A 12,062-nucleotide genomic window follows, 5' to 3' on the forward strand; every position below is an offset into this window, starting at 1 on the left:
AATAAAATGCAATACTACATACATTGTTAGTCACATATGGGTATTCCAAATCTCCTCCCTCAGTGTGTATGAAAAACACCCACATTCTTCTAAAGTTAGTCAGCCATGTTACCATATTCACTTACAGCCAAAGTATGAAGCCTAATTTCCCTTAATTATCTCATGTTCAATGACCATGTGTCAGAGGCCATGTTAACAATGATGAAATTGGAATAAACACCATATGATACATGTTAGCTGTCCTTTGAGTTGTCATTAAAAACAGATTCCTTTATATTTCCTCTGGAGTCTGTGAGTTTCTAAGTGGAGTGGTGTCATTGAGATAGTTTTTAAGTGACTCATTTGCAGCTTGTTTAGGATTGTTTTCTGTGAAGGACTGTGAAGAGCTGCCCTTTCCCTTACATGAGAAGGGCCCTTCAAGTTAAGAAACGCTCACTACTAGAAATAATCAATAAATAGGTAACCTATGCCTTCCTCTGCTGCCCATGACTGTTAAAAGTCAGTGGGGAATTTTGCAAAACAAAAGGGAAGAGAAAGGAACAGAACAGTCTGAAACACTTTTAGCTAGTGTGTTGGAAAAATCACTGATTGCTGCTGACCTACAGGGGACTGCCTACGCCACCATGCCTTGCATTTGTGAAGTATTCAAAGGTATGAGGTCCTCTGAAGCTGTAAGAGATGATGCTATCCTAGCAAGCTTTTCTGAAGCAGATATGTTTTCTTGCTGTACAAAAGGAGTTGTCATAATAATGCTGATAATCAGAACAGTGACAATAATAGAAACAACAGTAACAAAAACAATCAGAATAATAGCAATTACTACTAATAATATAATTATGATGTTGCACTTACAACTCTGAATATTTATTTCATGTTTTATTTGAGATGAATGAGAAAGGACAGTGATATTCTTACTGGCAAATTAAAAAACTACACCATAAACTTTGGTGTAAAGCTGTCTAATTTATTTTCTTGCGTATTACTGTATGTTGTAGACTTTTCCCTTCCTATTAACTATATCCTACATAAAGGTATGTCAATAAAGCTTCCTTTTTGCATTAAATCTTACAGTGTCAAGATGGATTCTTTGTAAGTGGTGCTAATGACTGGAGGAAGGTTTTTGAGGAAAAGCATAGTTTGGAAGTACAGGAAGTGTACAAAAGGCACTTAGTAGCAAGCACTCCATGTTAAAATATGTATGTTGTAAAACCTGGGAGATAAACCAGAGCTGTTAAAACAATTGTTTCTTGAACTCTCATCATGATACACAGGATGAAAGTCAATGTTCCTAATAAGCGTAGTACTATTTGGACTACAGCTGCATTTATAGTATCTACAGTGTATATCAGATGTTAATGCTAAATGTAAGACCTTTGGCATACTGAAGAGGTGTTAATTTATTGAACAGTATTATAATTAATCACATACAGAAGAATCTAACAGCACTGCTTCACTTTATGCCTTCCTAATGGAATATTCTATTTCCACTTTTATTAATTAATTCATCAGTCTTTTTAGAGCAGTGAAGTGTATTTTCCACCTAGAGACCTCTCTAAAAACTATCAATTCAGGTCATTTTTTGGCAAAAAGATTTTTACCACATTTAAGCTTTCATACAGTTATGCTTCAAATATATTGAAATTTTGTATTGACTTATTTGAAATCAGAATTAAATATGCATTAAATACTATTAAGAAAGAAGCTCATAACACATTAGTAGCTCAATCTGTTTAAAGTATACTTAGCTTCTTAAAGGCAGAATGTCAGCCTCTGTCTTCATAGCTTTGGGTAATATTGATACCTAGAAGCAAGAGTTGCTCTGTAAATTCTCTGCCAGGCCATGTGCTTCTTTGCAAGTCTGCATCAGCAGAAATCTGAATCTTATTCAGGTATCAAGCATAGCAGGCCAATTTGAGCCTCCTGATTTATTTTTTTAGCCTAATAAAAATGGTTGTCATAAATCAAACAGATGATGTTTGTGTGTGTCATTTGTTGCTGCTTCTGTTGTTGGTTTTGTCACTACACAGTAAAGCTACAGTTTACCGAGGCTTTGCTTTTGTTTAATGGATTTCTAACATACCCCAGACCTGCCTTGTTACAAGGCTTGTTTCTGGAAGCAGGAGATAAACGCTTAGCCATAGTATTGATGTTTACATCATTGAGTGGTATCATTTAGTCACCTATAGGTAACAGGTTTTTTTGATAATGTTGGGAATATTTTGTAACCATCAGTGTTTGCTTTATGCATTAAGACACAACTGTAATGAACAGATTGCGCAGTACTTACCTGACTGGCATGAACGTGGAAGAGTAATGGGTAGATGTTCCTACCCTGGACTTTGGTCTTGGTTACTTTTTCCCTACTCTCAAATCTGCTCTGAAGTGAAAAATGAAGCACTGGTCCCAGATTTCTGAGACTTTTCATGTGAGCAATGCTGGGAACTCAAGGCGATTTGCTGTGTCCTATGTGTGATAGGTAGAGGTTTTCTGTGGGAGGTATTGTCTTTGCTCAGACTGTGGAACTCTGCTGATGTCTCCTCAGGCTGTTGGCCTCTGGGGCTTTCATAGAAGCTCAGAAGAAACTCCCCAGATAACCTTCAGCTATTCTTTGACAAGGACACCCTACCCAAGCACAGAAAGGCTTGTAAGAGGAGCTGATGCTATGAGGTCAGTGTGCCAGTCTAAAGGACACCTGTGCCCTCACTGGGAGTGAAGGACATCTCTGCAGCCTTAGGAACCTGACAGAACTCAGCATGAACAATGTTCATGCAGTGACTGAGCAGCATCATTTTCCTCCAGACTAGGATTAAAGATTCTGAGACAAATATTTTTTCCCTGCTACTGGCTGCTGCAGACAAAGATAAGACATGGCTTTGAGGCCCTGCCACTGTAATTACTGCCTAGCAATAACTAAAACATCTCTAAAGGTCCAGTCCCTTTTTAAAGAGTCCTTATCTTGCATTCCACCCTACCTGAGCTCCTCTGAGCTTCTGGAGACTGGCCTTGGATGAGCTGACTTCATGGGAGTATCCGGGCAGGGTACTGTGTCGATTCCTTCTTCATTGCTTTATTGTGCTCCTTTGTGGGTGTGCAGACAGCTTTTGCCACATATCCAAAGCCATCCCACCACCCTGGGCTCAGTTTGAAGGCATTGATTCTCCTGTTATCAGATCCACACTAACTTATTCAAAGGGGAAAATGCCACACATACGGCGTTTCCATTTTAGAGCAAATTCTGCTTTAAGCCATGCTTTTCATGGGCTCAATCACAGAAGACCAGGGGCATCGCACTACCCGTGCAGGCTTTTCCTTCCTTCCTTCCTTCCTTCCTTCCTTCCTTCCTTCCTTCCTTCCTTCCTTCCTTCCTTCCTTCCTTCCTTCCTTCCTTCCTTCCTTCCTTCCTTCCTTCCTTCCTTCCTTCCTTCCTTCCTTCCTTCCTTCTTCCTTCCTTCCTTCCTTCCTTCCTTCCTTCCTTCGATAAATGCAGATCACAGAAATAATTATAAAAGCATACCTCTACTTATTTAGCACTTTGGAGCACACGTTTTGAAGCTTTCATTCTTTGAAGTTGTTCCATTTACTGGGAATGGATCTGCATGAGCAGAGCTGTGCACTAGGTAAGGGCCAGCTGGCACTGTCCCATAGCTATGACAGAAATGTCTCCAGCCTCCTTCTGCAAAGCTCCACAATCAGGGAGGACCAAGTCTGGTCAGCGGGAAGTCAGCCCTTCTTGCAAATATACCTTGGAAATGCTCTGGAGGTTCTCTGGAATAATTTTTAACATTTTGGAAACCCTACTCCAACACTATGCTATTGCATTAAATGACTCTAATAATTTACAGGTCATTTCCTCTCTTTTTCTACCCTTAGGGATGACAGTCCCAACTAATTTTTTTGCCAGCAGGTAAAAATACCAAGCAAACACATTTTCTTATCTTCAGTCCATGACAGTTTAATGCCAAGGGAAGATAAGGAAGAAAAATTAAGTAAGCTGCTTTTTGTTCTGCTAGGGCGGCTAGTTTCACATCAAGAATCAGCAAAAGAGCTATTTCGTAGGACAGCAAGTTTTAGCTGATGTCAGTGAAAAAAATGGTGTGGGTGGTGCCAACTTTTGCCCTTTAGCAGACGTCACTGATCAGATGGACCAGGCCATGTGATATCCACTGGCTTCAGATTATGCCTGTACATAGGCAGTCTTTCTATGCTGACAAGGTTTTACAGAAAGAACGGCTATGAAGGGAAAAGCAAAAGATTGTGTATGGACTGGAAAAAGTAGATGTAAAAACGTAGGGCTAGATCATCCCATGAGCAGTTCATGATGGCTCAGGGACCAGGGAGAGCCCTGTATCTCCGTTGAATCCCTCAGGGAGAGCAAATGGCAAAAACATACATGTGTCTAATTGCTGATCCCCTTCCTTCCAGTGCCCAACAGGCAGCAGTCAAGAGATGGAGATAAGAAAGGATGGCATGTAAATTCTTGGCATAAATTGTTGGGGAGAACTATTTTCTCATATTTTGTGACACATCCATCCTTTTGCCAGATACTTAAATATCGAATCTGAGCCTAAAGGCAGTTCTTTTACTGGGCTCAGTGCAGTCAGCAGGTCGTCATCTGAAGTGCGTGGTAAACACTACTCACTGTAGCTGAGGTTATATTATTAGCAACTCCCTAAGCACTGATCAGTTGTTGAACAATGATTGAGCTCATCAGAGAAATGTAGGAATGAGTAATCTTTGTGTAACCAGAAGAAAAAGAGACCTCTGTAGTGCAGTCTGATGAGTGGCCCAAGAGTGCCTGTGCCCCTGTGCCCTCCTGGGCACCAGCTGCAGGCAGCAATCAGCCACACTCACAGGACTGTCCTCAGTCAGTCTCTAGTGCACTGAACATTTTCTCTCCCATTTCCAACACATTTTATCTAACTCTGGTGAGAATGATGGGTGATATAATCAGGAAAAAGGAAAAATCCCAGCAGTGATTACTGGAAAGAGATGGACTGCCTTGAGGATTTTCACCATGGTCATTTTGACATGACATTTAAATTCCAATCTGCAATTAATGTAATTTTGTTTTGTTATCTTCTATTTATACCTCAATCTGCCTCAAAGCACTGGTCTACATGCAAGCCAAGTTTTGGATTAGATGGGCCTCATGTACACTTTATTCTTGCTGCTTCTTTCTTCCAGCAATTGGTTCACACTGCCTTAGAGCAGATAGTCATAGCTGACAGGACTGTGAAGAATTTGGTTTTTTATTGTATTCTCTTTTTGAAGAAATGTTATGCACTGGAATGCACTTGTTAAGATTTCAGTGAAAAAGGCACCCAGTGTCCAGAAGTCAGGAAATGGTAAATCATAGATGGGAGATCTATGCAGGCTCTTTGTTACATTTTGAAGGAAAAGATAACAAGTGTGTCTAGGAAATGTCACTTTAGAGAGGTTTTCCTATTGTTAAAGAAAATGAATGTGCAATTTTCAGATCTAGTTCTGCTCCTGTCTTGAAGTACTGTGACCCGTCTTTCTTCCGAAGATAGTCATCACAGCAGGAAACATTTAATACTTTAGGTTTTAAAGTACAAGTGTACCCCCCCATTCTCCCTTACATTTGTCACAATAAAATTTATTACATTAATGCAGGTTTTCCTACTTGAATCTCATTGGTTCTTCTCCCTTATTAGTTAGTTTACAATATATAAGGTAATTTATGGTTTACTAAACTGTTCAAGTTGGAGAAATATATCCTTATGAGGAGCAAAGGTAGGACTCTGGGAAGTGATTGACAAGACAGCTCAGCTGTGATTGTATGACATAAAAGGCGACCAGGTAACTCACCTGGTAGTACTACCAGCTCTTGCCTTTTCCTGGTAAATCCATTTCTGTCCATTCTAAAAGGTTTACAAGCACTTCTCTATTCTTTCAGGCACAAACTGGCTAAGTCAAATCTTAACTGACCTGATAGCCATATCTCAAAAGAAAACACCAGGTAGTGAAAGCAATGTGAATGCTGAAGAACCAGAAGAATTCCCCTACCTCGAAGTTGGAGATGCTGAAAAATATGAGGTGGGAATACACTATGTATGGAAATAATCAACATTATTTGCTTCAAATACTGAATATATGATGTATGAACTATTCCATTGTTTGATAAGAACTTTACAATTTCTTTTTATGTGGCATCTGGTCAGGAGTAATCTCATCTGGACTGTCAAATACTGAGTGATCAATGAACACTTCATTGGGACTGAGCGGAGGACATACCCATGAGATACATAACTTCAGAAATTCAACATAGCATCTTTCGTATATAAGAAGAGCTTCATCAAATCATGCAATATGAGCATTTGTCTCTTTTTCTAGCTCTTCCTCTTCATCCCATTTCTCATTCCTTGAGATGCTACAGCTTTCACAGATAGCTAGTGTGTACCCTTCCTCTGGATTTGATCCCTTACATAACAGAACGGAAGAGAATTATCACTGAAAAGAACTAACAATGGATAGACTTTTTCCAGTTGCTCATGGGCTTTTGAAGATTAGAGCTACTCAGTGCCCACTAATATCACAGGGCAACACTCACTAAAAAACCCAAAAACCACTTCAATCAGCCAATAACTATTGAAAAGTTCATCAAGGCCACATTTTAGCATAGGTTACTGAAAAGAACACTTGTACTAACTGAACTGTCCACTTTCCTCCCAATTCTTCAAGCGAATGATCAAATTACCTTCTCCAAGATTTATGGTTACTAATCTCCGCCCTGAAAATCTTCCCCAATCTATCTTCAAAAACAATGCCAAGGTGAGTGCTGATTTTAATGTATAAAAGAAAACACTTCAGCAGATTTTTTTTATTAATGTCAATGTAGTACTTTTCTGCCACTTTTCAGAATCGCTGCATTTAGCCCAGCCATTTCAACATGACTGTTTAAGTACTGCCATTCATCTGACTTAACCACAGTTTGCCCTTATTGGCACCACTGTGGCAGTTTCCACAAGAGAGTTGCAGGGCTTGAACAAATCCTCCAGTGGCAAAATGGATGTTGACGTGATTTCCTGTGGGAGGAAATTTATGGCATTGTTGCAAGTGAGGGCTTCAATGTGTCAAATTTCAAGGAGAATTTATATTTTTGTGAATTTTCCTTGCTACTTAAAAGATTAAATTTGTATTGAGCAAAACATGCTCAGATTCTGCATAAATAATTTGGTTCAGCTATAAAAGATAATAATTATAGGCAACCATCTTCTCATGGTACGAAAGCAAAGTTAAACACTGTTAACAAAGTTAAATACAAAGTTAAATTTGGACCCAGGAATGAAAGTGCTACTTCTGCCAGAAGCACACAAGGTATTAGAAATCCACAACTGCAGTTAGAAAGTATATTATTATTATTATTATTTCTTTTTTAATACTGTAGTCTGCTATGTCTTTCTCTATAAGAAATTAATTTAATTTTTCTCTAGATATTATTACTGATTCGTAATCCAAAAGATGTTGCTACATCTTTCTACCATTTTTCCAATGGCCTGCCTACTCTTCCCTCCTATGAGACCTGGGATGATTTCTTCACAGATTTCATGACAAAGAAAAGTACAGTATATTTTTCTCTCTGCGTCAATTGTCCATTGATTTGTCTTTTGTCTAAAAACCCTTGTACTTTGGTAAATCAGCTTCTCTAGGAATTTTTGCTCTACAGTACAAAAGCAGAGATTAAAGACAGAGAATTAGACATCTGAATTGAAGTTTACCATGCTTGCCTTACTGTTTGAGGATAAATATTTGTCAAAACTGCACTTGCACAGGTTTTTAAAATATGCACAAACTGGTAATTTTCCTGGAAGAAGCAGTTCTTCCTTATCTCTGTCTTGGGTCCCCTTTATCCCTGCTCTCCTATGTCCATTGTCTTGTGTCCATGGAGCTACATAATCACCTCCATGCCACGTTGGATGAAAGGAATTATTTGGACTAAGTCTAGTGCATTAAAAAGGGGACTAAATCTAATGCATTAAAAAAGAGAAAAAGTAATAGCACTAGTTTAGAGTTATGAGTTTTGGGTAGCACATTGCCAACAGAAGAGGGGGTTCAACAAGGTTCTAGACTGAATTAAGGGATGGATCTTTCAAGATGGTCTGCAAGATGATAGCTTTTTTGGTGAACTCGAAGCTATCTTGAAATACTACCAAATTTTATTTTTCTGACTTACTAATAGTATCATATGCCTGAGTCTGGAGCTAAACCTATATATCTTACAGAAGTGTGTAAACCCTACCACTGACATGATTAATAAAGCCCTTGGCAGACACAAATTAATGAGCAAAACATGTATAACCTTAATTTATGCTTCATCTTAGTATTGTTCCATTTTATTTAGCGGCCTGGGGATGCTACCTTGAATACCTTTCTGAATGGAACAAATATGCTGACACAGAAAATATTATGACAATGACTTATGAAGAGGTAAAAGAGGTAAGGTTAAGAACACTTACAAATACTTTATACTTCAAGGGACCTTTTTTTCCTGAACCAATACACCATTATATATGCAGGGTATCCAAGGTATGTGAGACAGATTCTTGTTTTAAGAATCTGTTTTAAGGGAAGAAGAGGTGAAATTCAAAATTTAAAGCCTTCTTAAACTTTTGCTTGTGAAAATGATTCTTGTTTTCTATTTATCTGTAAGACTGGATATGAAACTCAATACCATGGTTTAGTTGAGGTGCTAGAGCATGGGTTGGACTCATTGATCTCTACAGTGTCTCCAAACCTAGAGATATTCTGTGAATTCTGTAATAAAGCCCAAATCATTGTAAACCAAAATCAACAGTAATCAATCTTTGGGGAGGAGCTTCTGTGTTTTCAGCACTGTATATTTTACACAAATGTAAATCATATATAATATGTTGTAGTGTACAGAAAGCAGCTTGTATCTCCTCCAAAGTAATTATGGAGAGGAGAAACACTATGGCCCACCCTAGTCTTAGAGAAATTCATGAATATCCTATGTATGCAGCCAGCAGAGAGATACAGGGAAGTGTAAACACCTTGGAAACCAGCGTCATTTGTTTGAAAGTCATGTCATGTATTGCATTCCTCTTTCCAGAATCCTGCCCTGAGTGTGAAAAACATAGCTACATTCTTTGGAATTGCTCTGACTGAGGAAGAGCTCCAGCTGGTGGTAGAGAGGAGCAGCTTCCAGTCTATGAAGAAAAACTCAGACAAGACCCATGGGTCATTTGGCAAGGTTCTCTTTCGCAAAGGTAGGAAGCTCCAAGGGACTCAGAGGTAGAAATGTCCCACTCTCAAGAACTTGGGCCATCCTTTGGTTCTTTTTCCTGCACTCATAGTAGCATTGCAAAGCAGGTTATCGCTGCTTTGCTTGAGAAGCCTATTCAAGGAGAACTGGTGAGGAAGATACCCAGCAAGGCTCTCACAGCAGAGAAACTCTTGGAGGCTCTCAGATTGCTGGCAGGAAGGAGGAACTGTCATGTGTCTGAATTCCTCTCCAGCTCTGTGTTTGGATCCCCAGTTGCCCAGCCTTTGGAGCAGGCAGCACAGGGCCAAACTCAGCCTGAGTGGTATGACCAGCCTTTATATGAGAGTTTAGGAATCTTCTCCACTGAGATGGCCACTGCCAGATCCCTGCTCACTCTTACACATTAGAGCTAAGCCAAGCAAGCAAGAATCCCGGAAGACACAAGAGAGGAAACAAAAGGCAACAACTTTTGCAGTGTATTTTGTGGGACATGGACATGAGAAGGGCAACCTGGATTTTGAATCTATTTCTGCATTCTACATTAAAGAAGTAACTGGATAAAAAACCAAGCTACCAAAGGAGCAGAAACCCAGCTCTACCTCCCAGCAGATGATTCTTAATTAATTCTTCATGATCTTTCACTTTGCCATTCATAACTGACTGGAGGAGAGACATGGAGGGAAATAGGATTTTAGGCTGCCTTTTTGAACACAGTATGTTCTTTGGCATTATAGCAAAAGATTATTCACATGTATATGAAACTCCACTGATTTCACAAAATTCTATTGGTGTAGAAAAATGTTCCATCTGGAGAATGGATCAACACTATTTAGTGTACAGTGCAATAAAAATAATATCTCTATAGAAAAATAATGAAATTTCTTGGTTTTTAAGAGTTTGTTCCTGCTTCTTTGAAGGTGGTGTAAGTGACTGGAAGAATCTTTTCAGTGAAGATCAGAATGAGAAAATGGACAAAGCATTTGAAGAACATATAGCAGGAACGACACTCGGGAAAAAGTTGAAGTATGACTTATACTGCAAAGTTTGAGTAGAAATGAAATGTGGTTACATGTTATGAGAGCAAGAACTGTGCAAGGCAGACTAAGATCATCTGAATGCTATACACTGGAAAACTAGATCAAATGATCCAAGCACCTTAGAATTACTCTAAGAGTCATTGCAGCAGTGTTTACAGTAACAGTGATGAGTGATGAGCCTTTTGTTTAATGGTGAGATCTTTGCTATACTGATTTGCTGAAGAAGATGCCAACTAATCATATTTACAAAAACTCAACAGCCCTGTTCCAGCTGTCACCTGGAAGGAAATGCCCCTTTTCTTTCTAGACAAATTCTATCTTTGTAGACGATTTCTAATTATTTAGTATGCAGATAATTTTTTTCTTTAAAAATGTTTGAAATCAGGCAACATCTTCACAGAAAATATCACTAGCAAAAATAGGGATATGACAGAAGCCTAATGTCAAAGGAGATCTTCCATGAATTCAGCACAAACTAAATCAAAACTAGAGGGAGAAGATAGAAGGGGAATATGGATCAGAGTTCTTAGGGCTTTTCATCTCTCTGAATGCAAAATATCAAGACAGATTTCAGATTTGGGATGATATCAATAGGCAAGATTCTCTCAGAGGTACTGCTTTCTACACAATCACAGAGCAGCCCAGGTTGGAAGAGACATTGAAAAGTCATCTTGTACAACCTTTCATGGGCAAGGGAGCCTGGATGAGATTCTATCTCGATATCATAAATTGAAAACCTCCAGTTATGAGGATTCTACCACATTCCTGGAGGCACTGTTCCAGCAACAGGTTGTTCTTGCTGTAAAGAGTTTCATGTATCAAGATTAAACCTCCCCTTTTGCAACTTGAACCCACTGCCTCTTTTTTTCTCCATGTGGTGTCTGGTGAATAGGGAGCCTTTATCCTCTTTGTAGCTGCCCTTTAAGCATTGGAAACTGTGTTGAGATTGTCCCTGAGCCTTCTCAGCTTTGTGGTCCTCCCTTGGAACCCCTCTGCTTTGTTTGTATCTTTCTTGAAAACTCCTTTATTGAGATAGTGGGGTTGTCAAGAGTGATGATGTGAGACATTGCTCTACCCAGCTCTCTTGTACTGCCATTGGCATTTGCCTCTCTAGACACAATATTTCAGATTTTCCAAGGACCTGTTATGGAAAAAAAAAAAAGAAGGAAAAATAAGGTTCTGTATATATATTTGAATTAAAACCAGGAAAAGCCCCACCCAATTTATAGATTCATCACCTGAGAAGATAAGATGCAAAAATAAAAAACTGAGTCAGAAAGAATGACCTATTCAGACTTTTTTGCTTCATCCTTTCATCCTTCTAAAGCCTCTGTTGATTCTGCCTTCACATCAGTGGACATGCAGAGTTTTGCAAGAAAATAGGAATGCTAGAATTAATACTTAGATCATTTAGAAAATAAATGAATGAGTTCAAAAGCAGAGCAGTAGAAAGTCCTGTGACAAGGCATCTTTGAACAACTATAAGTTATCTATAAGCAACCAGAAAGGTACCAGATTGCTGGAGGAGAACATACATATCAGCAGTGTTTAAAAACTTGTGAAGGATGAATCACAATAGAACAGTCACCTTAACTTGATACATAGGAATGTAGTAGCAAAAATGACAAAGCAACTGACCATGGAACATTTTGAAGAAAATGAAATAGTAAATAAAAACTATGTTAAAGAGGTTTGTGGTCATCCTTAAGATAACTTACGTCTTGAATAAGCCACTGACAGAAAATACAAGAGATGAAAGAATTGGGGAGGGCCTGTGACGA

At 38.8% G+C, this 12,062-nt stretch overlaps 1 protein-coding gene across 1 annotated transcript; it reads left to right on the forward strand.

The window, feature by feature from the left end:
- The first annotated feature begins 623 nt into the window (after window positions 1-623).
- LOC120501106 (sulfotransferase 6B1-like) lies at window positions 624-10,292 on the forward strand. Its single transcript, XM_039706820.1, has 7 exons — window positions 624-707; window positions 5,914-6,057; window positions 6,703-6,792; window positions 7,455-7,581; window positions 8,363-8,457; window positions 9,092-9,248; window positions 10,162-10,292. Exons 1-7 carry the CDS (start codon window positions 624-626, stop codon window positions 10,290-10,292), a joined length of 828 nt encoding a protein of 275 aa, XP_039562754.1.
- Window positions 10,293-12,062: the final 1,770 nt, after the last annotated feature.

The sequence above is a fragment of the Passer montanus genome, unplaced genomic scaffold (genome assembly GCF_014805655.1).
Source record: "Passer montanus isolate IOZ18808 unplaced genomic scaffold, ASM1480565v1 scaffold2, whole genome shotgun sequence".
NCBI lineage: Eukaryota > Metazoa > Chordata > Aves > Passeriformes > Passeridae > Passer > Passer montanus.

Excerpts from the sequence above, each read along its gene's own strand:
- LOC120501106 (XM_039706820.1), top strand. The coding sequence starts at position 624 with ATGCCTTGCATTTGTGAAGTATTCAAAGGTATGAGGTCCTCTGAAGCT. Across the intron at positions 6,793-7,454 it reads TCTTCAAAAACAATGCCAAG|ATATTATTACTGATTCGTAA; the intron begins GTGAGTGCTGAT and ends ATTTTTCTCTAG. Across the intron at positions 8,458-9,091 it reads CTTATGAAGAGGTAAAAGAG|AATCCTGCCCTGAGTGTGAA; the intron begins GTAAGGTTAAGA and ends TCCTCTTTCCAG.